The following is a 27,573-nucleotide window of genomic DNA, read 5'->3' as shown; positions in this document are numbered from 1 at the left end:
AGGAAGGAAGGAAGGATGAAAAGAAAAGAAAATAGAATATGGAACCTGTCAAGAGGCAAATACTGAGTATGCAAATTAGCACTTCAGAAACTTCCACATCAATGCCATAGGCCATATTCTAAGTCAAGTTCTTTTACCTTTTCATTTGTCTTTTACCTCTTCATTTGTCTTTAACCTCAGTCTGGATTCCTGGGATAGACAAGTTTCTTGATTGTATAGGAACAGTTTAACTAAATGAACAACACTAAAGCATAGCAAGGGACTAGCATTTCCCCTTCCCTATGGTGCTGAGAGTTGGGGGTGGGTGGTGAAGAACAAGGAGGGGCTGCCATAGGTTTTGACTCCCACCCCAGTGAGAGGTACTTCAGTTAATTCAGCTCTTCTCTAATCCCAGGGAGACAAGGGGATAAGGGGAGGGCAAAAGTCGTAAAAAGGCAGCGATTTGTGATGGAAACATAAGTCTTGTCCAAGGTCTCTGCTGTGCATTAGCCACAGTTAATTTCAGGACTCAAATTAACCCCGAATAACTGAAGTTGACTCTTATTTGGCTCTTCTCCCTTCCATCTGGTTTGTGATCTACAGTTTCTAACTTAATAATCTTATTGTATTTGTCTAAGGAAGTCTGCTATAGATCCTATTTTGGAAAAAGATGAGATATAAATTTTAAATAATAAAACAACTCTTTTCAGAAAAGATTTGCTTTTTCTTTTTCACATGAATTAGCTTTTTAGAAGTGAAGATCCTAATAACCGATAAACCAAGATTAGTTTAAGATAATTAAAAGATCTTTTGACCATAATAACTTAGTAGAAATATAAATTACAATTTTCAAGTATTTTGGCCAAATGGAAATAGTTAAGTATTATTTTGGCCCAATGTTAACTAACAGTCTATGACTTATCTAATTCTCTACTTTGAGATACCCCAGGTTCTCCAAGAATGTATTTCCGTCAAACAGACCTAACACTTGGCTTGCTTATCTGCTTGTGAATACTCCAGAAACTAATGTGGGTTTAGAATTCACTCCCAAGCACATCCTAGCTACTTGGATCTGGATATACCCAAGAGTCCCTAAGAGGACTACCAGAATTTCCAGGATAAGATTGCTATAGGTCACTTGGGTCCACAGACCAATAATTCCAAGTATAGGACAAGCCTGATTATAAAAATTTATATTTTAATTTTTGCAATAAAAAAACTTTTTTTTTAACAAGTATAATCTATTTTTCCCAAAACCAAATGAAGTAAATAGAATGTTAAATTTTCTAATTTTTTAAATCTTTCCTAGCTTTTATTATTTAATCTTTGCAATAGCAGTGAAACCAACCAAATAGATTTGAAGTTTTCTATCATAAACAAAAATTTTAAAACCCAAATCTTGCTTTTTTTCCTTTGAAGGAGTTATTTTGTTTTTATTGCTGATGTTGAATAATGTCCAACCATTCCTCAGGACTTAGATTTAACAACAATTATCTCTCAGCAAGACCAGTATAGAAAAGGTCCCCTGGAAAGTTTAGTTTGGGGTCAGCTATTTCAGATTTAATTTAACATTTTATCTTAATGGAAAATGAAAAAGGAAAATGTAGATCTTGCTGAAAGTATGGTTAAGTCTAGCTGCTTGGCAGGGACTTTAAATGCATGAACTTTCAAGACAACCAAATGCATATTTCCTAATGAAAGATTGCTCCTCAGTAAGCCAACCCCAAATCTTTAACCTGCTGTTAAATTTAAGGAGGTCCTCAATGATAGGGAGTAAGATTTGGAAATATTTTTATTACATAGCATTTAGCTGAGTATGTTGAGTGATTTTTACTCTAAAGAGCCATCCATCAAGGGTAGGCCTGCATCAGTAAGTCACCAGAATTTATGTTCTACAACAGTACACGTTTCCTAGCTGTCAGGCTTACATGGACCTTTTGGAAGACCTTGGGGATATACAGTCTATCGTAATGCCATACAGTGAAAATGATCGCTCTTTTCAGAGAACACAGTGGTGTGTTGGACAAATGTTACAAGCATATTAAAAGTAGAAATGTCGGACTCCAGGGATTCCATTAAGTATCCTTATTTCTTTCATTATAGAATAAAAACCTACTTTAAATACTTTTAATTAAGTATAAAATGGAAGTAACCCTGCTGATCCTTGACTCTATAAAATGTCAGTAATCTTCCTAAAATTATCACATAATGAAAAAATATCTTACATATTCTCAGATTAGCACAAGACATCTAGGTTTCCAGAGTTTTGAAGAAAAAGATAATTTGGATTGTGTAGGCAATTAGATATTATTAATAATTCACTTAATATTTAGAGTACACCTCTTAGAGGTAACTCCAGCATAAATATATTATCTCAGATAAATCAAAGATTTTGTTTCACTAGATTTATATTTAACTTTATATATCTAAATTTAACTAGTTCTATATTTCAGTGTTGGATGAAGCTTTCAATGAATGCTTTAACTACATACAGGACAACAGATGACTGAAAACAGAATCAGCAAATGTAAACAAATTACCTACTTCAACTGAATATGGGCAAACGTAAGCTATTTAATTAACCAAGATCTCCAAGACATAACTAGGCTGTCATCCAGATGACTGCCATATTTCATGCCAAGAATTTCTGCTTGCAACCCAAGTCCTGAATATTTCATCATTCTATTAAAATAACATTTACTGACCCCTTCTCTAGTCAAAACACTTCCACTAAGATCTGGAAGAGCTTTGCTTTATAGCAGGTCCTACTCCATAAACCCTTCTCCTTTCCAGCTTAATGCCTCAAAGACTATCCCACATACCCTCTTATCAACCTCACTACTAACCCAAGCTTCCTTCTATTTCCTACTAAGAATTTAAGTTTTCTCTTCATTCAAGCAATTCCCCCCCCCAAAAAAAAATCTCCACAAGGGTAAATTTGAAAAAAATATTTTCCTAAATTTTACTCTCAAAAGAACAATCTTTTTTTTTTTTTTAAGATTTTATTTATTTGAGAGAGAGAGGTCACAAGTAGGCAGAGAGGCAGGCAGAGAGAGAGGGGGAAGCAGGCTCCTGGCTGAGCAGAGAGCCTGATGTGGGGCTCAATTCCAGGATCCTGAGATCATGACCTGAGCTGAAGGCAGAGGGTTAACCCACTGAGCCACCCAGGCACCCCCAAAGTAACAATCTTTTGAGTCTTCACTATTCAATATGTACTTTCTCAGATTTGCTTGGTATTGCGTTTTCACTTAATACATTTCTTCCCCAAACATATAGTTTTTCAGTGTGTTGCCCCCATAACTATAGACTATCTAAGATTATTAGCTTCCAGAGGTCTGGCATCAAACACCAACTCACATGAAATTACACATGAATGCCATGCTAGATTAGGTATAAATGTTTAATAAATATATTTGCTGTTGAGCTTCTGAATTCCAGATTTTATCTTTTAAAGGTCCAATCCTTTACACCTTGAGACAGTCTATAAAAGTCACTGTAAGGAGAGAGGATAATCTAGTAGCTATGAGTAGGCTCTGCAGTCAGAGCTTAGAGTCAAATTCTAAATCCAATTCCTGTTACCTGGAACAAGTAACCTAAACCCTCTAAACTTTTGTTTTTTAAGATTTTACTTATTTGACAGAGAGAGGGAGGGAGATAGTGAGAGAGGGAACACAAGCAATGGAGTGGGAGAAGCAGACTTCCCAGTGGACCCTAGGATCATGACCTAAGCTGAAGGCAGATGCTTAATGACTGAGCGACCCAGGTGCCCTAAGCTTTTGGTTTTCTTGTGTGTAAAATAAAGTCAATCCAATAGTATTCATCCCCAGAAGGTTTTTAAGATTAAAATATATATGTATATATCTATGTGTGTACCTAGAAAACAGCAACATTTAACGTTACTAAATTTTTAAAAAGACATTTCCTTTATAAAACTTAGCTACACAGCATACAATATTCATGTGAAAAGAAATATTGCTATACCTTCATCTAAATGCAAAGGAAAACAGGTAGAAATAATCTTCTCTAAAGTAACAATGGTGACTATTCTCAGAGATCAAGTAACCCTATCTCCTTTGCCTAGGAGAGTTCTGAACACTTGTCGTCCCAACATTAGTCTCCTCCAGACAGGAATCCATCAAAATCCTTGAGAACACAGGCAGCAACCTCTTTGACCTCAGCTCCTGATGTTCCTAGAACATCACCAAAGGCAAGGAAAGCAAGGGCAAAAATGTACTATTGGGACTTCATCAAGAGCAAAAGCTCTTGCACAACAAAGGAAACAGTCAACAAAACCAAAAGACAATTGACAGAATGGGAGAAGATATTTGCAAATGACGTATCAGATTATGGGCTAGTATCCAAAATCTATAAAGAATTTACCCAACTCAATACTCAAAGAACAAATAATCCAATCAAGAAATGAGCAGAGAACATGAACAGACACTTCTGCAAAGAAAATATCCAGATGGTCAATAGACACATGAAAAAGTTTCACATCACTTGGCATCAGAGAAATACAAAACCACAGTGAGATACCACCTCACACCAGTCTGAATGGCTAAAATTAACCACTCAAGAAATGACAGGTGTTGGCAAGGATGCAAAGAAAGGGGAACCCTCCTACTGTTGATGGAAACGCAAGCTGGTGCAGCCACTCTGAAAAACAGTATGGAGGTTCCTCAGAAAGTTTAAAATAGAGCTATCCTACAACCCAGCAATCATACTACTGGGTATTTACCCTGAAGATACAAATGTGATGCAAAGGGGCACGTGCACCCAAATTTTTATAGCAGCAATGTCCACAATAGCCAAACTGTGGAAAGAACCTAGATGTCCATCAACAGATGAATGGATAAAGATGATGTGGTATGTGTATACACACACACAAATAGAATACAATGCAGCCATCCAAAAAACTGAAATCTTTCCATTTGCAACAATGATGGAACTACAAGGTATTATGCTGAGCAAAATAAATCAGAGATAAACAATTATCATACGATCTAATATGAGGAATTTGAGAGGCAGGGCGGGGTGTCATGGGGGGTATGAATCAAGAAGGGACGGGAAGAGAGATAAACCATAAGAGACTCTGAATCAGGAAACAAACTGAGGGTTACTGGGGGGTAGCGGTGGGAGGGGGAGGGAGGGTGGCTGGGTGATGGACATTGGGAAGGCATATGCTATGGTGAGAGCTGTGAAATGTGTCACACTCAGTATTCACAAACCTGTACCCCTAAAGCAAATAATACACTATATGTTAAATTTAAAAAAAAATTGAAAGTCTTCCATAATGGGCACATAGGTTCTTTAGAGAGTAGGCTTTGTTGGCTTATAACAAAGGAAAAGATCTTAGCTGACAAATCCCAAACTATCAAAGCTTACCAGGACACCAGTAAGTTAAGCAAAAAACAAATATTTTCTTACATCATGAAATGCCATTGCATGAAATGTGACTATAATGATAAATAAGATTAATACCCACCTCCACTTCCCTGTTAAAGCAAATTCACTCTTTTCTTAATGCCACCCCTCCTGGCTATTTCTACCAGCTTTTCAACTCTACAGATACTGATTATTTATACTGAAAAAAATTATTGATACCCTTCTGCAGGCAAAAGCTTCAGCTCATTTCCTTGGCCCACAGTAAGAAGAAAAGAAACAAAATTTGCTCGTATCCCGAAGTATTTATATGAAGAATAAAAAGAAGTTATCACTGTGACAAAATTTTTATTTTTATTTTATTTTTATTCCAATAAAGTGGCAGAAGACGATCAAGCCTAGATTTTTTTTTAATTTAATTTTATTTTTTTTCAGTGTTCCAAAATTCATTGTTTATGCACCACACCCAGTGCGCCATGCAATACGTGCCCTCCTTAATACCACCACCAGGCTCACCCAACCCCCAGTACCCCACCCCTCAAAATCCTCAGTTTGTTCCTCAGACTAGATTTACTTTTATGTTTTATTCTTCACTTTCTTTATTCTTTAATTTCCTGGAAATAACGTATTTTGTGATTAAGACAGAGAAGCCAATTCAACAGTAAGGGTGATAAAATTTTTTTAATTTCAAAGAATATATGTTGCCCTGGATATTGTTACTATTGTGAGCACTGATTTCACATTCAAAATTAAATTTTAGTATAATGAGCAATTAACTTACTTTCTAGTTAACTATTTGGAATGTCACCACTGTTATTCCCTATTGATTTGTTAAATTTCTAGTAACTCTTTATGTAATATTCTAGAAGCTTATTTCAAGTGCCTCAAATTATTACTGTACTTTAAATTTAAAATAAGAAATCTTAAGAAAGATCACTGAAATAGACAACTTTCTTCCAGAGAGCCCATATCATGAGGAACCAGATTATTGGTGAAGGATCAGTATAGGTACCAATTTTCTACAATCTATCTCACAAAACCACTTGTCTCCCCACTAACATATATATATCTGTAAGGCAGAAGAGCCCACCAAATACCTGGAAAAGTCGGTCTCTATTGTTACCTGGTAAATCACAGAACGTTCCTTTACAGGTAAAACAATCTTAAATGATTTCTGTGGCTTAGTTTTCTATTTTCATTTGTGATGTTTAATTGAGAGATTATTTTTAACAGATCAAAATTTCAAAATTTAAATCTTTAACTTTCTCAAGAAGTCAGATGATTCAAACTGTACTCAATTAGTCTGAGAGGGAAATATCCAGATTTAACTGCTGTAACTTATGTTAAGACACCAGAAATGATAGAGAATATAATATAAGAGAATAAATGGGTCTTTACACACACCACTTTTTCCTTCCAAACTGGAAGGCATGACTCTTAAAAAAGGAATTATGCCTGTGAATCATCGTCTTGTACTGAAACATAAAATGTCAAACTTGTAAGGGAAAAATGTGCTATTCTATTGCTATTTGTATTTTAATTTTGTTTCTGAAACTAGTACTACAAAGAGAAAAGATTTAAGAACGATACAACTGTATATTTACAGATATTTGTAATTAGAGAACAGAAAATTTACCATACTTAAAAATACTACTAAAATAAACATTTTATTAATGAAAGTCTATAACATGTGCATCAAAAGTGACTACTGATGACGCATAAAAAACTTACAATGTGTACCACATGATTTAATTTTTCAAACTTTATATATATATAAAAGCTATATTATAAATACAAAGCTAAACTATTAGAGTGCTAACACTACTGCTCATACAAAGAAACATAACAATAGGAAAATATGAATACATAAGACACTTAGTTTTGGTCCCTTTGGAAAAAAAGAACTAAGTTTTTTGTTGTTGTTGTTGTTGTTTTTAACATGGCTCCAGGCACAAAAATAGAATATAAGATGATAACAGCAACATTCTTAGTGTTTATCCTTGTAATTCTTTAAATGTCACCAGTCATAATAGCAATGAACTCCTCTTGATTTACTGTGATAAGAAAGAAAATGTAAGTCAGAAATGAACATTTTTTTCTCAGAACAATACTAGTATTTTTATATTAAGTATCTTTAAATTTTATATTATACAAAATTATTAATAAACCAAGGCATACTTTTTTGGTATGTTTTTCTTTTACTTTTTTGATATGAAGTTGATCATGTTTATTAAGTGAACCTCGTGAATACAAAAATATATAACATGTGATAAACAATATAAATTTGTATTCTATAATATTACTGAAAAAACATAATTAAAGTTACAAACAAAAAAGTTCATCATAACCATAATATTTATATACACTGCACAAACAGTTTTAAAGCTTGATATTTTTAATTTCTTAAATGGTTAAATCCGCTTTGTAATCTTTATCCTACTAATTCATTTAGTAAACCCTTCCTTTATAAATAAGCTTATTAAATCTATCTTGCAAGTATATTAGAATTCTAAAGGAAAATATGTGACAATTTTTTAAAAAGTCAAATTGTTGTTTTTTTAACTTTATAATATTTAAAAGCCTACTAAAGAAAAAAACAAAAATAAAAAGTTGAAACCAGGTCACCAAACCTCAAAAATGTCTAGAGAAATAATAATTTTTAAAGATAAAAATTTAATCTCAATTAGCAAGGTAATACAGCGATTATATGTAAATGTAGAATTACTCATAAAGACAAATTATTAGTTCACCAAAACAATAAATAAAATTCAGTACGAACTTCCAGTTTAGAAATCCAATTTTAAGAAAGCAACCTAGAAATAAATGTTATTCTTATTAAATATAATTTTTAAAATCAATATATACACATACACATAAATTCTCAACAGAAATGTTCAGAAAAGAACACCTTGTCTTTGTAAAACAGGTGACTTCGTGGGCTCCAAAATTTAACGCATACCTTAACAAAGCACAAGTTATGAATGATCATTTTGATAATGAAAATGAGAACACTATAATGAAAAGAAAAGAGACCTGGATTCCAGTCATTGCTCTGGGACAGAACAGTTCTGTGTCTCAGTTTCTTCATCTGAAAATACTGAACCACAATACCATCTTTTAGATGTTTCTACTGGGTAATAAACAGACACCAAGGTTCCTATTCTATAATATCTTGATACTTAAGTGAAGGTATTAGGTTATATTATAAAATTACTTTTAGTTTTCTTAGCAGTAACAATAGTATCACAATTATGAAAGATAATATCCTTATTCTTAGCAGATGCATGCTAAAATGTTAGGGAGGTCAAGTTCATGATATATTTTTCAAACAATCTAGAATAAAAATATTATGACAAAGCAAATACAGTAAAATGTTAATTACTGAATCTAGGTAGAAGGTATAAAGGTGTTCATTGTACTGAACTAACATTTTCCTCTATGTTTGAGGAAAATGCTGAGGAGATAAAATATGTACATCAGGAATGAAATGTACTGGTTTCAGAAACCACACACAAAAAAAGTTTCAATAAATTATGAAGTTATGTTTCATAAGTGAAACAGAGAATAAAACAAAGTATTATCTATTATTAAAGCAAAACCAAGGGTGCTTGGGTGGCTCAGCTAGTTGAGCGACTGCCTTCAGTCAGTCCAGGTCATGATCCTGGACTTCCAGTATTGAGTCCCGCATCAGGTCCCCAGCTCCTTGGGGAGTCTGCTTCTCCCTCTGACCTTCTCCTCTCCCATGTTCTCTCTCTCATTCTCTCTCAAATAAATAAGTAAAATCTTAAAAAAAAAAAATTTTTTTTTTTTAAACTCTTAAAAAAAAAAAAGCAAAACCCAGCTCTCTGTGTTGAAAAACATTCCATCTTAATGGGAAAAATCTTTACTTCTGAGAAAAATTTAGGTAAGAATAAATCTTGACTTGGGCTTTGAAATAAAAACATATGATCTGGTTTAACAAGAGGTGGAAAGAAAGCTAATATAGTTTTAAAAAAGAGGGTGCCTGGGTGGCTCATGTGGGTTGGGCCATTGCCTTCGGCTCAGGTCATGATCTCAGGGTCCTGGGATCGAGTCCCACATTGGGCTCTCTGCTCAGCAGGGAGCCTGCTTCCTCCTCCCTCTCTCTCTGCCTGCCTCTCTATCTACTTGTGATCTCTCTGTGTCAAATAAATAAATAAAATCTTAAAAAAATAATAATAAAAAAGAAAGAAAGAAAGAAAAGAAAATATTGTGAAATTAAGTTCTAAGGAGTTAAAAAGAATGAGATGTCCAGAGCTGATAATGAACCATGAATCCATGCATTTCAGTATTAAACATCTACAAGACACTATGACAGAGTAAAACAGAATATATAACCTATATTACTCAAAATGATCTTAACAAATTGTAGTAGTGATCTTTAATTTTTTCACTTAAAAACATGTTTCAACATGTTATGAAAGCTATGAATGCTTTCTCTCCCAGTTTAAAAAAGAAAAAATATATCTATACATATAAAAGTTTAAATAATTTCATCATTATACACTTTCACATTTAAGAACCTCTGACTCTGTCAATCTAGACTGAGGTATCTAGACCAAAATAAGAAATAAGAGTATGTTCTTAAGAAAAACCACCTTAGAATAATCTGACTATAAATTATTTTAATAGCATAACAGAGCTATGATCAAATTACTCAAAATCTGAAAAATATGATTTGTATGATTTGTTCCTTAAAGACCTAGAACTTTTTTCTCTCACCTATAAAATTACAACAAATTTCAAAATTAATTTTCATATATAGTTTTAAAATCACAAGAGTCAATTTTTGTTATATTTATGTATGAACACTTTAAAGTATTATACCATTTAAATATATTTTAAACTATTCCATAATTTCCACAGCCTAAAACAGAATACTTACATCCAAAAAAGTGGAAAGCTGAAGGGAAAGAAGAGGCTAAGCAAAGTAAATTAGCTCCTCTAGTACAAGTGAGCCTTTCAGGAAACTAAGAAAATCTGTATGCCTTTGTACATTTCCTTCTCTATCAATAATATCTTATATCAAGTTCCTATATCTAATAAATCTAGCATAATGCCTACCTTTAAATAGGCACCTGATAAAATATTTATTGAATCAAATACAACACTTCATTTTCCTCTACTCTGCCTTTTAACCAAATTTTCATAAGTCAATCATTTCATAGGGTAAATTCTATTACATGTCTTTTAAATATAGAATTTAGAGAAATGAGGCACCTGGGTGGTTCAGTTGGTTAAGCGTCTGCCTTTGGCTCAAGTCATATATCTCAGGGTCCTGGGATCAAGTCTGAGTCAGGCTCCTGCTCAGTGCAAGGGGTTGGGGCTAGGCAGCTTCTTCCTCTTCTTCTGTCCCTCCCCACCACTCATGCACATGTGCATGCTCACTCTTTCTTAAATAAATAAAATTAAGGAAAAAATAAGAATTAAGTACCTTAAAGACCATCTGGCTTTGGAGGGGGAAAAAACAAATTTTAGCATCTGAAGTGACAGTTGACTATTTTATTGAATACTGAGTATTGAATATTTCATATTATAACAGCATGTAACTTTCAGAACTCCATAAACATAGAAACCTAATTAATATTTTACTTTTTAGCCTAAAAGGCAATACAGTGGTGTGGATAAAAGCAGGAACAGGTTATTAATCTCTGAGCATTAGTTTCCTCACCTATAGATACATCTATCCTGTGCACTAATAGATAGTACTGTACTAACTTCACAAAAGCTATTATGAAAAATAATGTAATATACAATATAATATGCTAAGCACAGAATCTTAACATATTAACTACTAAATAAGTGTTAGTATTCATTATTTAAAGATGGTCCCCTAAGGGTTTTTATTTTTTTTGAAGTTTTATTTGCTTGAGAGAGGGAGTACGCGTGCATGCATGGGCATGCACAGGTGGTGGGGTGCAGAGGGAGAGGGAAAAGGAGACTCCCAGGGAGCCTGACACAGGGCTCAATCCCAGGACCCTGGGATCATGACCTGAGCTAAACGCAGATGCTTAACTGACTGAGCCACCCAGGTGCCCCTCCCCAACCTTTTTTAAAGATTTTATTTACACTTTGGGTTTTTAAATGTTGTTTGTATTTTTCTAAAAAGATTTACTATGTTTTATATATATTGGGAGTAATAATAGGGAAGGGATTCTTTCTGTATCATTACCACAGCTTTAGTTATATTTTGCATTATATCTTTTTTTTCTGGAACTCCTCCTTTACCATATTTATTATTCTATATACACAATTAAATAAATATTTTTTCATTGCTCCTAAATCCTAAAGTGTGAAAAATTCAAAAAGACAGCAGAATTACTGAAGTGCTCAAAAAAGACAGCAAGCACTATGATCTTTACCAGTTTAACAAACACAAAGAAAACAGGTTATATCTAAACAAAACTACAGCCCAAAGAATCCAAATTAACAAGTTATTATAAAATCTAATTTGTACTTTGTCAAAATCGGACAGTTTTTCATATAGCTACAGAGACCCATATAAGTTAAGGCAGTCCCCAAAGCCAAACTAATGGATTACAGTTCTCATTATTTCTGAACATGAAAATGCCTTTCAACAATAATTTCCTGCACTTGCCATAATAAAAGTCATACTTATTTAGCATGCCTTGTTTGAGACATAGATAATGTCAAATAGCTACTATGAATTCTGAATAATAAGTATTTTTATAAATCGCAAGCACATTTACAGAAATAAATAAGTTTATGTATGTATGTGCAATACTATTATTCATATAGTCGACAGACAATATTTGATTGCATACACTCAGACTGCATGCAAGGTCCCCACCCCAGAAACTCACATTCCAGATTGGAAACTACTAGATTAGATGAATTTAATATAAGAATATCCCCTTCCCCCCCACCAAAAAGACAAATATTAAAAATAAAAGACTGCATCACTGTATTTATTTGTAATCAATCACCTGGAAAAAAGAAAAAATGTTATTTGCCTATTAGTCATTTGAATAAATGACAGTAGGATGCCCAAGCAACAGTTATATGGAGACTTAAAGCACGTACTTAGAACCAAAGAAATGTTTTAAGGATGCACTAAAATCTTCAAGCAATGGAGCACAGGCATGAGCTCTGAGATTCAAAAGCAGCAAACACAGCAGACTAAAAGGGATGCAAGAAATGGACACATTTTCTAGGTGAAAGTTTCACATCAAGTTTGAATTTAAGAGGCAACTTCCTAATTGTTATTTTCTTCTAGTGTCAAATGAAGCTAATAACCAAAATCTAGCTTGCATGTACATAGAAGAGGAAAAGAAAATAACTATCTTTTGACACATGTAGTAACCATTACTAAAGACTTATGAAATAGACATGCCAAGATTCTCTATGCCATTGAAGATAGTACCTTTACAGAACAGGGTTGCTTTAAAGCTAGTTTAGGGTAACAGCAGACAGCTGGGGAAGACAGAAAAGTTTTTAAAACATGAAGGCAGTGGATACTAAATCCAAGTATTAGTGTGAGAGCTCAAGAAATCATTTAAATTTCCTCAAGTATTAATAATCTTTATTTTAAAATATAAATAAATCTATCAATATCCTTCAAAGACCTAGTATTAAAGTTTCATAATGCTTAAATAATATTTACACAAGTATAATAATGTACAGTTCTAAAGGACAATCTACAAACCTGAATAGCTGGTTGCTACTGCCTTGCCTCCTTATTAAGCATGCCACTATTTCCAATATTTCCAGTAATATAGGTATTATGTATATATTTATGTATATATGTGTAGTTGATACTGTATCAATATATACCTACTGTAACACACAATCCTGCTTAGGGCTCAAGTCAATAAACATCAGAGTACTCATTATGTTCAAGAAAATGTGCAGGGGAGAGGTGCCCAGGTGGCTCAGGTGGTTAAGCATCTGCCTTGGGCTCAGGTCATGATCTCTAGGTCCTGGGATCGAATCCTGCATTAGGCTCCTGGTTCAGGAGGGAGTCTGCTTCTCTCTCTGTCTCCCCCCACTTCTTGGGTTCGTTCTCTCTCTCTCTCCCTCAAATGAGTAAAATCTTTAAAAATAAAATTAAAAAATTTTTTTTAAATTTAAGGGGAATATAAAGATGAGTAAAGATACAAAAAAAGGACAACAAGCTTCCATTTAATGTTAGGGACCTTCAAATATCTTCCTTTAATACTTAAAACCACCCTGGAAGGTATCACCCTTCCCATTTTAATAAATGGGAAACCAATACTCAGTAAACACTGAAAACTTGCACAACATTACAGAGCAACTACATACGTGGTAGAGATCCAATTCAAGTCCAGATCTGTAGGACTACAAAGCCTTAGGCTTTCACACTATGATTCCATACTGCTCTTAAGGACTTACAATATACTGGAAAGATACACATGTATGTAGCTAACAGAAGGCATTGTATTAAAGCGTCAAAATACTTTGTTCCTCTAAATGGAAGTCTCATAATTCATCAGAGAATACTAGGGAAGGGTTTTGAGAAATAGATGAAGTTTAAAATGTACTAGAGAGGGGTACCTGGGTGGCTCAATCGGATAAGTATCTGCCTTCAGCTCAGGTCATGATCCTGTGGTCCTAGGATCAAGCCCCACATTAGGTTCCCTGATCAGCAAGGGAATCTGAGTTTCCCTTTCCCTCTGCCCCCTCCCTGCTCTTGCTCTCACTGTCTGTAAATAAAATCTTTAAAAAGAAAAAAAAAAAAAACTGTACCAGACAGACAGACATATTAGTAGACAAAACCTGGTAATTAGAACATTCTAGGATTAAGAATGGCATGATGAAAAAGACACAGCATAAAAAAAGAAAAAAGTGTTTCCAGGATAGAGTATATTTGCACGAGGCACGTATGTATGGGAAGTGAAGGTTAAAGCAGAAAAGTGGAAGACCATAGTGGGAAATAAAACTAGATAAGGCAGTACGTATCTTAAAAAGCTTCAAAATTTACTCTGTAGGCACCGAGGAATCATTCAGTATTTGAAGAGGGGAATGACATCATCAAACCTGTACTTTAGGAAAAGAAAGTTATCAATATGTTTGAGGGTGGAGGCTCAGAGGCATAGAGGGCAATTAGGAAGCTAAAGAGACCATATCTGCCTTCTTCATGGTGTAGCCCCAGTTAGCACACAAGACACGGTATCCAGTAGGCATTCAAGGAAATAATGAGGCTATGATAACATTAATAGAAAGAAATTAGGGCCTGAACTAAGGCAGCAGCAGTAAACAAAGATATAAAGAAAGATTCAAAACTTTCAAAGGGTAGAACCAATAGAAATTAGTTACAGTTTAGAAGTACTTGTAGGTTAAGGAAGAAACCACTAAAAGCGGATATTTTACTGAGTAGCTGAAATTTGGAGATGCTTCAACCTAAAAGAAAAGTAAAATAAATTCTTGGAAGTATGGAACCTCATACTACAAACAGTATAGTTGGTTTTAAAAGGTCTGCATCATTCTGAATTAAATGATGTGAAATGTTTACACAAAAAGCCCATTATAGGATGAACAATAATTATATCAAACAGACATTCTGTAATGGGTCTTGAAAATCATTTGCTTTTAGAAAAATTTACTATATGTATACATTAGGAATAATACCTGGAATATGTGTTTTACTTAAAACTTACTTTCTCCATCACCATCTTTATCAAATTCTTCTATCATAGCCCGAAGTTCTTCATCACTCATGTTTTCACCCAATTCTCTGGCAACACGTCGCAAATTCCTCAAGCTTATTTTACCTGAATCATCATCATCAAATAGTTTAAATGCCTTTAATATTTCTTCATGTGGATCTCTTTCCAATATCCAGTCTGTCACTACAGTTAAGAGAAATTTTAAAAATTTTCAAAACTTTATAATCACAAATGCATTCATCTGTGAAATCAACCAAGTGTTAAATGAGAATTAAAGTTGTGAACTGTTCAACATTTAGTTTGTAATAAACTGCCAAATCAGAGCCCCAAAACCCAAAAAGATAAACCTGAAATTAGAAAAATCAAATCCATATTTTAAAACTTAATCTACGTTATCAACAACTTATCCTATTACAAGTAAGCAAAATTATCTCTTTTTATATAATAAAAAGGATTATATACCGTATTTATTTAAGGTCTACGATTATCAAGAATTGTAGTAGGCTCCACTGACAGCAAGCACAGAAGTCTAGGAGTTTGAAACTTAGTTGTAGAGATGATATACCAAAAAAACAATTAAGACTAATTAGATAAAAGATGTCTGATGTCTAAACAATAACATTACGGTTCCTCAAATTAAATCCAATTTAAAGACAAAAGAATCCTGACAAATTAATAAAATGCAGTGCCATCATTGATAAAGACACACTGTCAGACAGATGAAAATTCCACTGATATCTTCATGATTTGAGGAAACACTGCGTTTTCCAAAAATGAAAAGCGGTTACCAAAAGGATTGAAAATGATTATAGTTAAGCTTCCATACCACCCCACCCCCAAAAAGAAAAAGGAAAGGTCTGAAAGATCCCTCTAAAGTCATGCCCATTTTGTTCAGCAAGATAATAATTCTCAGACAACTAAAATTAAAAGTGATAAATACCAGACCTCAATAGTAATAATACATTTTAATAGGCTAAACGTAATAATAAACAGTATTTTCAACATTTGCAGTCTTTATTCAATAGCCACAATAATACAATTAAAGTAAAAATCTGAGGTATAAATGTTTTTAAGTTACTAGATCAAATTCTGAAAATATCTAAGTAAACATCTTTGAAGTAATTCCACATGCTAGTCTACCACTACAACAAAAATTATTTATGACTTTCACTGTGCCATTAAAAATAACTCAGTCCTGGTGAGCTTTACAGAATCATTAAAAACTTGCGCAAATGTTTGTAGATGGGAAGTACTAGAATGTTTAATGCACCAAAAAAAAAAAAAATTCAAGCCCACAAAAAATTATTATTGTTTTGCTGCAATGTCATCATGTTTGGTTTGAGTAAGCTTTTAGGATAAGCATCTACGTTCAATCATCCACCTACATATTTAGTAGTTTTCTATTATCCATTAATTGTACCTAAAAAGTCTTTCAAGTAACTAATTGAACTATGTTACTAGAAGTATGCAAATCACCAAAGCTCATAAATATTCAATCAAAAAGGAGTTGGCATATATACAGCCATAACACCAAAATAAAATACCATGCTTAACTCTATGGCTCATACTCAACTTATTTTGAATTTAGTCCCAACAAAAAAGCAGGACAAGGAAAAAAAAAGTGTTAAGAAATTTTCTTCACCAATTAAATAATTTACATGACAGGTGAACCAAAAAAGCAGCTTGCTGAAAGTATTAATGTACTTAAAGAAGCAACAGGGTGATGTGGGGAACAGATGGGGCTCCAAGATGTATAAATTCTTATCCCACTAGTGCTTTAATTGTGTTAGTTACTTCAGACTTATGTGTATATATAATCTTTTATCAATACTTTGCCTTAGAATACAACTTTTCTTGGGAATTATAAATACCTACCATTCTGGACAACTAAAACATAATAACTTTATAGTAACTCTCTTCTATGCCTTCATGTTCTATTCCTATTCCACCAAGTAGAATTTAATTATAAGAAATACACTTTTTTTCCAATGAAAATAAGTCAACTAACATACAATTAAGGTGGGTTCAATCTAATTCACAAATTTCTGCCCATGAAATCTACTTTCAAAAAATTATACTACCAGAAATAGATTTCCTCAAAATGGTTAGACCTTATACATTATAAAACTCAGTAAAGGGGCACCTGGGTGGCTCAGTTGGTTAAGTGGCTGCCTTCAGCTCAGATCATGATCCCAGGGTTCTGGGATCGAGCCCCACATCGGGCTCTCTGCTCAGTGGAGAACCTGCTTGCTTCTCCCTCTCCCTCTGCCTGCCTCTCTGCCTATTTGTACTCTCTCTGTGTCAAAACAAACAAACAAACCTTTAAAAAAAACTCATTAAGAACACAGCACATTTAAAAAAAACACATTAAAATTTATCAAAAATCATTAAAAGTACTGCTGGAAAAACACTTTCAACTATATTTCTCATTGTCTTTTGGGGGTCTTTATAAAGTATACAAGTTACTTTAAACTCAACATTTTAGAACCCAAACTCCTCCTACTATCACCAAGAAAACTGGTGATGCCCCACCTCAAAATAGAGAATAGCACCATTCACAGATAATCTCCCATATTTGAAGTCTGAATATTTTGAATCCCATAAACCTAACCTGTGATTATGAGGACACATTTTTTACTCTTAAATATGTTTCTTTTCATTCTTACACCCTCAGCATAATATAAGTATGTTATTTTCCTGTCTGCAGTCTCTCTTCCCTCCAACCCATCTTTAAAACTCTTAACCGAGTTACCTTTCTAAAACACATCATCTTCTCTTCCTCAGAAACTGAAAATGATCATCTGCTGACTTAAGTCCAAGCATTACACATGATGCAACAAGACTTTACTTATTTGGCCCAATTCTATCCTTCCATTTCCCTAACCTCGACAACAGGAGACTACCGGAAGTTTCCCATACTATACTTCTACCATTCCACTCTTTGTTGATGCTATTTTCTCTGCCTGCAATGTCTTTTGCTACTCGTTCCTACAGTCTTCTCCTTAGGATGAAATTCTATTCACATCCTCAAAGGTCTAAATTAAAACTCGCCTCTGCAAAGTCTTCTTCAATTGCTCTAGACCTGGAATTGACAATTCTCTTTGTTTTTGTTAAGTGCCAGATAGTAAATATTTTTGACTTTGAGGAAAGTATAAGATCTCTGACTGAACTACTTACTCTGCCATGACAGCACAAAAGCAGCATAAAAGATGAGGTAGTGTGGAAACAACAGCTGAATTTGGCCTAAGGGCTGTAGTTGGACAACTCCTGCTCTAAACAAAATTATAACTTACCACAGAACACTACAGCTTGTTATTACCTACATTTAAATGGTAAGCTCCTTGAAAGAACCTTTTAGTAACTTTTAATTCCCCTCCCTCAACCCAGTAAAGTACCTAATGCCAAAAAATTCAGCAAATGTTTGTTAAATAAGCAAAGCAAAGACAGTAATGCAATTTTCTATTCTAAATAGGCAATGGAATAATTAGTTTGTGTCCCCCCAAAAATGAGTACAAACACCTGACTTATCTTGGTCTTACTTTAAAGGAGCAATTCCTAAAACACCTTTGATACTACTCACTAACCCCAAGCAGCCTAGATTCTTAACTTACATGAAACATACTTTAGTATTTTTTTCTAACATTGGGAAAATTCTGATTCAGTGTTAGACTTCATCTAGAAACATCTGTAGAACAATATCCTTCAAAAGTAACAGACAATACAGAAAACTAAGACTCAAATGCTTTGGTTTGGAGTTATTTATTCCAAAGGATAAAATACACATTCACCTGTGCTGTTATTATTGAAAAATAATTAACAAATGGAGAGAATACATAGTTCTTGACTGTGTATTTCTAAACAGTAATAAATTTTTATTTGACTACTCAGATTTTTAATAGGCAGTATGAGGATAGCTAAAATATGTGCTAAGCTGGTCAAAAGTTCTATCTTTGAAAGTCAGAGCACAGTTTAGTCACTGTCATCTATTCTGGAAAGATTCCAGTACCAGTGCTCTGTTTATAATACAGAAAAGATAGAGGATCAGGAAAAGGTGAAAATGGGGGGCGCCAGGGTGGCTCAGGGGTTTAAGCCTCTGCCTTCAGCCCAGGTCATGATCTCAGGGACCTGGGATCGAGCCCTGCATCAGGCTCTCTGCTCAGCGGGGAGCCTGCTTCTCTCTCTCTCTCTCTCTCTCTGCCTGCCTCTCTGTCTACTCGTGATCTCTCTCTGTCAAATAAATAAATAAAATATTAAAAAAAAAAAAGGTGAATATGGCATGGGACTCTGACTTTAACTGCAAATAAAATCGCAATTTCTTTTTTTTCTTTTTTCCTTTTTTTTTTTTTAAGATTTAATTATTTATTTGAGAAAGAGAGAGCAAACATGAGAGGAGGAACATCAGAGGGAGAAGCAGACCCCCTGCTGAGCGGAGAGCCTGATATGGGACTGGATCCCAGGACTCCAGAATCATGAGCTGAGTTGAAGGTAGTTGCTTAACCAACTGAGCCACCCAGGCACCCTAAAATCACAATTTCAAAAACTGTATTTTAGGGGCACCTGAGTGGCTCAGTGGGTTAAAGCCTCTGCCTTTGGCTCAGGTCATGATCCCAGGGTCCTGGGATAGAGCCCCACATCCAGCTCTCTGCTCAGCAGGGAGCCTGCTTCCTCCTCTCTCTCTGCCTGCCCCTCTGCCTACTTGTAATCTCTATCTGTCAAATAAATAAATAAAATCTTTAAAAAATTAAAAAAAAAACTGTATTTTACTTAAGATGAAATGTGTTGAATAAAATTATTAATGATGATATAATGCCTAAAATAGCCCACAACTATGAAAAGAAAATAATCAGAAAAAGATAAATACATGAGTACCATACTTTTTATGCTCCAGTGATGTATACACAATCATTACTAGGCACTAAAAGTGAAACAAAGACAATTTTTAAAAGTAGTAGTAACAAATACCTAATAGTACTTTCTATAACTAGGCCCCTTTCTAATAAGCACGTTACTTATTAACTTATTTACTCCTCCCAAGAACCCACCAGATAGTATAACTATCCCCATTTTATAGCTGCAAATGAGACACAGACAACTAAAATGACCAAGTTAAACAGCTAGTAAGTGGCAAAACCAAGATATGAACCCAGGAAATCTGCTTCCAAAATGTCCATGCTAAACCACTACATTGTACCAAATGTGCCTAAATTGTAGCTCTTTCCTAACAGTATCATTGCCACTATATCCTAATACCCATTTCTATAAATCAACAATCTAAGTAAGAACTTGGACTAAGATCATAAACTATAGAAGAGTTTCAATACTGAAAACCTAACGGGATAAAGATGGCTCCCTCCCGACACCTGGGTGGCTCAGTTGGTTAAGCAGCTGCCTTCGGCTCAGGTCATGATCTCAGTGTCCTGGGATCGAGTCCCACATCGGGCTCCTTGCTCGGCAGGGAGCCTGCTTCTCTCTCTGCCTCTGCTGCCACTCTCTCTGCCTGTGTGCTCGCCTGCTCGTGCTCTCTCTCTCCCCCTCTCTCTCTCTCTCTGGCAAATAAATAAATAAAATCTTTAAAAAAAAAAAAAAAGATGGCTCCCTCCCTCTGCTCACGTAAATAAATCTACAGATTAGAAGAAAACAACATAATATACTCCCCAAAGGGATTAGCTGCCTTTCTGAACAGTTATTCCTAGTTGACAAGGTGGGGATCTTCTGTGTCATACTTTCTCTTTTAGATTTATCCTTTAACTTCCTTCTTCCTCACCTTGATTTTGAATTTTCAGATTATTTGATGATATGAATCTCTTTTCCAAACTGCCATTTCTTTTTGCTTTCTATATTACTTCTTTCTGAATATTTACACAAAGTTTTGTATGTGTAACTGGATTTGTTCCTACACTTTTAAAATATCTAAATATAACTCTATGATATGCTTATATCATGACCTATATAAAGTTGTATTACTGCTTTAGAAAATTTAATTTTAAAAACCCTGAATATATGTACATTCCATGTATAATATTCTAAGGACTATATTTAAATCATAATAGCAAAGTCTTTGCCTTCCAGAATCTTCTATTCTAAAAAAGCCTGATATATGCTTTAACTATTTCACTAAAATCAACTATATGAAAATTCAATCATATTAAACTCACGGCACAGTATGCTTACTTAGTTGTTCTAAAATGTTTTCTCCTGCTTGAGTTTGCCAAATGCCTCCTTTACTATAACCCCTCTGCCCTCAACTTTAAACAGATGACTTTATTCACTAAGATCAAGTCATACAGAATATGTAGCCCCTTGTAAGCTTTGTCAACCTGATGGCATGCACTTCACCTACAGTCAAAGATACCAAATGCTAAAGCTTTTCTCTTCTCCCACTCTGCCAACAAAAATCACAAACCAGAATGGTCTTGGGAAATATTTTCCAAACAAAAGGATACTGAATTTTCTGTTTTACTCTTAGAAAATAATTTTTGATCACACTTTTAGTTTTATCACATAATATAAACACACATTACTTAGGAAGATTTCTTTCTACAAAAAACTATACAATAGTTCCTTGATTAGAATCTTCAGGATAAAAGACAAAATGGTAACTACCATAATGAAACTGTTAATCTTATTTTTTCTTCTTTAAAGTAAGAAGAGTGCTCCCAAACCCCCATACAATAACTATATTATATAGCAATGTTCAATAACAAAATTCCATAACCCAGAAAATCAAAAAAATACTAATATTAATGGATAATTTCCTAACAAGTGCTAATTACAAAGACTATTAAAATACACACCAACTTCATTAAAATCTTCAAAGGTGATTTTCCCTGTGGCTTCTCTGTCATAATCTTTAAGAATCTTCAGTACATCAGCTTTTTTTACATCAAACCCCAAGGCTCTCATTGCCACCTTTTGGAAAAAAAGGGAAAAGCAAAATTATAAAGCACTCTTTCGAAACAAGTGACTTCCAATTCTTAAGTAAGTTTTTACAACTTAGGGATGTCAGCACATTAATAAAACATTTAATTCTTTTGCAAGTTTTAGGTCTCTAAAAAAATCAAAGTGATAGTTTTTCTCCATTACTGAAGATAAACAAATTTTTTTCATTTATATATCCTTTTTTTATAGGACAAGCCAAATGTTTATAAAATATACTATACAATGGACTGACTTACTATACAGATCATTTTAACAAGTTATTTATTCTCAAATGATTAACAACCAAAATGAAAAAAAGGCATAGCATAAGTATTAAAAATTTATACAAGAAGAGACAAAAAAATTAAAATAAGAGTTATCCTGAGATTCTACATGATTAGTTATTCAGTATAAATAGTCCAGGCCCCTGAGTTTAAAGAAAGAGTAGATCTTGTTACTATTAACGAGAAAGGAGAGACATGATACTGATTAAAGAAGTCTTACTTGGAAAGGTCATTTGTTCTCTGATGAATGGATGAAATAAAGTAGAAGAGCACTGAAAAACTGGCTATAAAACAGACACTGACTTGAGGACAGTGAATAAAGCAGCTTACCTTACCTGAACAGGAAGAGCTCAGGTGTAAATAAGCGATTAGCAAGTGAGAAAAGTAGACAGTAGTAAAAGTGAGGGGAGCAGTCAATAAAAACCAAAGGTATCTGAACTTTATGCAGTGTACAATGAGGAGCCACTAAAGGTTTACGAACAATGAACAATATGAGGAAATAATCTTAGAAAGATTAACCTAATGGCAGTTTACAGAGTGAATGAGAAATGGAGGAACCATTTAGGAAGATCCTGGTATGAAATAAGATCCCAAACCAAGATATTAACAATAGCTAACAAATGGAAGAGACATTATAAAAGAATTGATCAAAGCTAGGATACTGGAAAAAAAAAAAAAAAACCTGTGGAAAAAGAGAGCTAAAGAGCTATCAAAATGTTGCCTTTCTCATGCTGAGTGTGAAATCTGTACTACGCTAAACAAACTCTTGCATCTTTATAAATTATTCTAGGCCCTAAGGTTGACATTCTCCCCTATTAGCATGTGTCAACATCAGACATCACTTATACTGTTTGCAGCAGAGAAAGTATGTAAAGAATGTATTATTAACATGTTCAAATTAAAAGACAAATAACACAATGTGAGAAAAGAATGAGTTACACACACACACAAAAAGTGAGAACTATTTAAATCCTATGGTATGAATTATTTTTATTATGTGAATGAAAAATAAGGCCCTCCATAGTAGTGTATTTTTATATTTAAAATACTATTTACTTTACAATGTGAAAAGTCTAAAAAGATGTTAGGATTTTATTATACTAAATATTAAATTTTAATTTTTTAATTTTAATTTTTTTTATTTTACTCTAATTTTATTACAGCATTTAACTGTGGACATCTAAAATGGTTTCATATGTCCACAACCATTTTAAATACTTTAGTCCAAAATGCAAATCATTTTAACAGAAAAATATACATTTTGAAGTACATACTATTACCTTTAATTCATGATAATCTATTGCTTCATCTTTGTCTGTGTCAAACAGTTCAAAAGCATCTTTAATTTCTTGTTTCTGTTCTTCAGAGAGTTCTCTTCTTTTTTTCCTCTTTGTTTTGTCTACTACTAGCTCATTTCTATGAAAAGAAAAAAATCTATTCAGTCTACTTTAATCCAATTCTCCTATGCATCTAAATGATTAAAATAAGATTCCAAAACACAACAAAAAAATTAACCAATGAATAATTTTTTAAATTTCTACAAAGGAAGTATTTGGGAGAAAAATGAAGAAATTTTCCTTACATGAGTCAAAGCCTTGATTACCCCACAGTCTAGCTGCTATAAATTTCACTTCTAAAACTGAAGTGTTACAGGTTATTATAAGAAATGAGGACCTAACTTTCTCTCCTTCTGGCTTCATACTTATTCTCAATGATATTAACGTGGAAGAAATAAGAACTGTGAATAAAAAACATTACTTTCATGACAAAAATCCCAACAAAAAACCAAAACACTCATATTTACTATTCACATTACTCTAACACATAGTGTTAAAAAAAAAAAAAAAAGGAAAATTCATAATTGATGATCACTATATATTTGCTTTATTTTTGAGAGCATTTGTAAGTTATCAAAATTACTACCAAAAGGGCATATAATTTAACAATTTACAAAGTTTTTTGGCATTGCAGGTTAAGTGATTTAGATTACACATTTTTAATGGTCTTTATTTACAATTTCTTCCACTGATACTAACAAATCAACCAAGTCTAAATATACCATGAAAATCAAATGCCAAAAAGAAAAGTATATTTGGGCTAATTTTCTATAATATAAAGTGAAGAGTTAATGGTTTTATAAATCTCACTTGTAAATTTAGACTTAGTTTCTCATAAACCCTGGAATATATTTTTTAAAGGGAATTTTATTTAAAAAGCCAGAAACGGGGCGCCTGGGTGGCTGGCTCAGTGGGTTAAAGCCTCTACCTTCGTCTGGGGTCCTGATCCCAGGGTCCTGGGATTGCCCCACGAAGGGCTCTCTGCGCCACAAGGGAGCCGGCTTCCTCCTCTCTCTCTCTCCCTGCCTCTCTGCCTACTTGTGATCTCAATCTGTCAAATAAAATAAATAAAATCTTTAGGAAAATAAATTAAAATTAAAAATAAAAAAATAGAGGACGCCTGGGTGGCTCAGTTGGTTGGACGACTGCCTTCAGCTCCGGTCATGATCCTGGAGTTCTGGGATGGAGTCCCACATCGGGCTCCCAGCTCCACGGGGAGTCTGCTTCTCCCTCTGACCTCCTCATTCATGCTCTCTCACTCTCTCTCTCTCAAATAAATAAATAAAATCTTAAAAAAAAAAAAAAAGATTTTTCTAAAATAAAAATAAAAAGCCAGAAATGTCTTATACTGATCGTAGTGTTTCAAAATTTCAAATGCGGCTGCAACATCCATATGAGAACACGTTTTGAAACCAAACAGTATCAAAAAACTTTAAAATGTAAAACTTGGTTGAATTTAATCAAACGTGTTATCTATTTACTTGTTTTGCTCTCTAAAAATCTACAACAAAAGGCAAGAGATGAGTAGAACGTGATCAGAAGAGGTATCCTAAAGCTGAGGAAAACCTTTTCTCACAAGAGACCGGACTTCACACAAGCGTGGTCATTCCCGGGGTCATTTTCTCTGGACTGCCAAGTCCACCACAGACCTACCACTGCTTCCAGGCAAGGCTACCACCATAACCTCTCAGACGAACGAGGCACCTATTTAGAGACGCGTAACTACCTGTTTTTAAGGTAAAACGTCTACATGGCGCTGGGGGCAACAGACAAGGGGGTTAGAGGTTGGAAGAGAATGAAAGGTAAAGAAACTCAAAAAAATTGAAAACCCCAAGAGAGAGATTGCCAGTTAAAGTCACTTAAGTGTGTCTCCAGTTATACCTTCAAACAGAGACCCAAGATAAGAGCAAGGAACGGTTTTATGTTATGGCCAAAATTTAGAGTTTCAGGCCGGCATCGCCGCAGCTGAGGTGGGGCCGCAGACCAAGAAGGCGGAGCTGAACCGAAGGACGGAGCCTCCCCGGCCTGATTTCTCGCAGAAGAAACATCGCGATATTTCACTCTCTCCCTCAACTGGAACCACCCACCCTCTTGATGGTGCAAAGGCCAAAGCGCTGATAGACGTTAACTAGCTCAACAAAAATGCACGGGACTCATCACCTGCGAGACACCAGGGCCCCCAGGGTGAGGGGTCCGGGCCCGGGAAGGTTGGCGGAGGCTCCTCTCCCATGTCCCAACCTGCACCCCCTTTCTCGCCTCGGCCCCAACTACCTCCCTTCCACACACACCCGCCCTGGGGCCCGCTGCGGGGTGTGGAGAGCATTGCGGCCTCCTCATTACCGACCTCAGAGCTAAACTCATTTTCTCTTCGGACAGAGACGTTCCTCTCAAGAACGATTTTAACGCCCTACCCAAGGCAGCACAACTTCCACAAGCCGTTCAACAGACAACCACGACCTCAGCGGCCTCAAGGACCTCCCACAAGGTAGACACTTCTGAGCCGGATTGGTTGACATTGCTGACGTCCTGCCCATTAAGGCGGAAGCGTCACGATTCCTCTGCTCTCATTAGGCATATTTCGCGTCAATCAAGCAAACGGCCCTTCCCTCGCCTCCTGCGGCCCCTCCCCCCGCCCTTTGGATTGGCCTGTTGCGGTTTCCCCGAATCCTTTGCGGAGCTGGGGTTTTGGTATTTGCGTGGTGCGTTGGGCCAGTGGGTGGTTGGACCTCGCCGCAGGCTAGGGGAGTCTTGTAACTTGTGATGGGAGACCGGGGACAAAACTTACAGCTCCAAGAGGAAGAAAGGGGAAGAGGCATGGCCGCGGGGTTAGCCTCCTCAGCTAGGAGGAGGGAATAGCTGGGGAATGAGGTCTAACAAATTTGGCTTCGCTCTATTCTATAATCTTGGATGGTCTGAGTACATGGGGAGTTTGTTTAAAACGTATCCTTCTCCCGCTTCTTTTTTTCCTTACAAACTATCCAAGTGATTCCAAGGCAGGTGCTATGGATTACATTTGTATCATTCGGGGGTTGGATTATGAGGCTATTACAGTGAAGTGGTACTTAACTGTCCCTTAGCTCCCCTCTTCCTGTTCGAATGAGTTTGTTCTCTTACGTCTTTATTTTCCAGTGTTATAAGCTGCTTGTGCACATTATGTTATCTGAAGTTGCAGACTAAGTTCTTGAAGCTCATTTGGGTAATCAGTTTTCTTGAGGTGCAGGATACGCTGTTCTTAGTGCCTAATACTGAAATGCCAATTGAGTATTACCCCCACCTTAAAAGACCACCAGAGACGTGAGTCAAAGCCAATCAGCAAGGGTCGCTTATTGCAGGTTCGGGACCTCTGCGGCGCTCGTTGCCGATAACGCAGAGAGGTCCAGAGCTGGGTTGGTGCAGGGTTTTTATAGACAGGTACAAACAAGTTTCGGGTGGGGCTGAGCTGATTGATTGATAGTTTGAACAGGCATACTTGGCGTCAGTGGATTGGGTCAGGGGTCCCGCTGGAAAGCAGACAAAGCAATCTTACAGAAGCAGAACTAGCCGGTTAGCCCACGCATGCGAAAAAAGCACTACCAGGATATTGAAGTCCTGGTTACTTATCAAGTAAAGACAATTGGGAGTCTCCTGGTGGAATGTTACATTCCTGCTATCAAGCATCCTTGTTAATGAGATTTAGGTTTAGAAGAAATTTAACTTTATTTACTTTTCCTTCTACCTCTGCCTCCTTCCGTTTTTTCATGGAGGGGAGGGTGACATTAGGGCTATTGATAGGGTAACTTCTTTGTAAATCTCAAGGACATTTGCAAACCAAGGGAAACTCCTACCTTGCAGGACTGTGATCTCTGCAAGTTAACTATTTATCGTTTTATGGCAGTCAGGGGTGCCTGAGGAATGCTACACATATGGAGGGGAGCGGGTGAAGGGGGGGTGCAAGGCGCCAGCTTTTGCTTTGTCCTCAGCCAGCCTCCTGCTCCTTCAATACAATGCCTGATGCATAGGTGCTCAATA

General features: G+C 35.3%; 1 protein-coding gene and 1 long non-coding RNA gene across 2 annotated transcripts in view; one reads left to right on the top strand and one right to left on the bottom strand.

Moving 5' to 3' along the window:
* Positions 1-6,023: 6,023 nt before the first annotated feature.
* On the bottom strand, positions 6,024-26,045 carry CETN3 (centrin 3). The gene is made up of 5 exons (XM_004759096.3): positions 25,910-26,045; positions 23,509-23,644; positions 21,821-21,935; positions 15,018-15,209; positions 6,024-7,415 (listed from the first exon to the last, which is right to left on the bottom strand). Exons 1-5 carry the CDS (start codon positions 25,924-25,926, stop codon positions 7,372-7,374), a joined length of 504 nt encoding a protein of 167 aa, XP_004759153.1. The 5' UTR covers positions 25,927-26,045; the 3' UTR covers positions 6,024-7,371.
* The window catches only part of LOC123390437, a 65,201-nt gene continuing 63,570 nt past the window's right edge, over positions 25,943-27,573 (top strand). Inside the window, exon 1 of the long non-coding RNA XR_006605033.1 lies at positions 25,943-26,050. This is a non-coding gene — a long non-coding RNA (uncharacterized LOC123390437). The remainder of the gene's footprint in view (positions 26,051-27,573) is intronic.

This window comes from Mustela putorius, unplaced genomic scaffold (assembly GCF_011764305.1).
Source record: "Mustela putorius furo isolate JIRA1106 unplaced genomic scaffold, ASM1176430v1.1 tig00537350_pilon_pilon_pilon, whole genome shotgun sequence".
Classification (NCBI taxonomy): domain Eukaryota; kingdom Metazoa; phylum Chordata; class Mammalia; order Carnivora; family Mustelidae; genus Mustela; species Mustela putorius.
This window is presented reverse-complemented; position numbering and strand designations above follow the sequence as displayed.

What these genes read in the sequence shown, in the direction of transcription:
- CETN3 (XM_004759096.3), bottom strand. An exon ending in TAGATTATCATGAATTAAAG is followed by an intron (nt 21,936 to 23,508) that starts GTAATAGTATGT and finishes TTTTTCCAAAAG; the next exon opens with GTGGCAATGAGAGCCTTGGG. An exon ending in TAAAGATGGTGATGGAGAAA is followed by an intron (nt 7,416 to 15,017) that starts GTAAGTTTTAAG and finishes TTCTTATCACAG; the next exon opens with TAAATCAAGAGGAGTTCATT.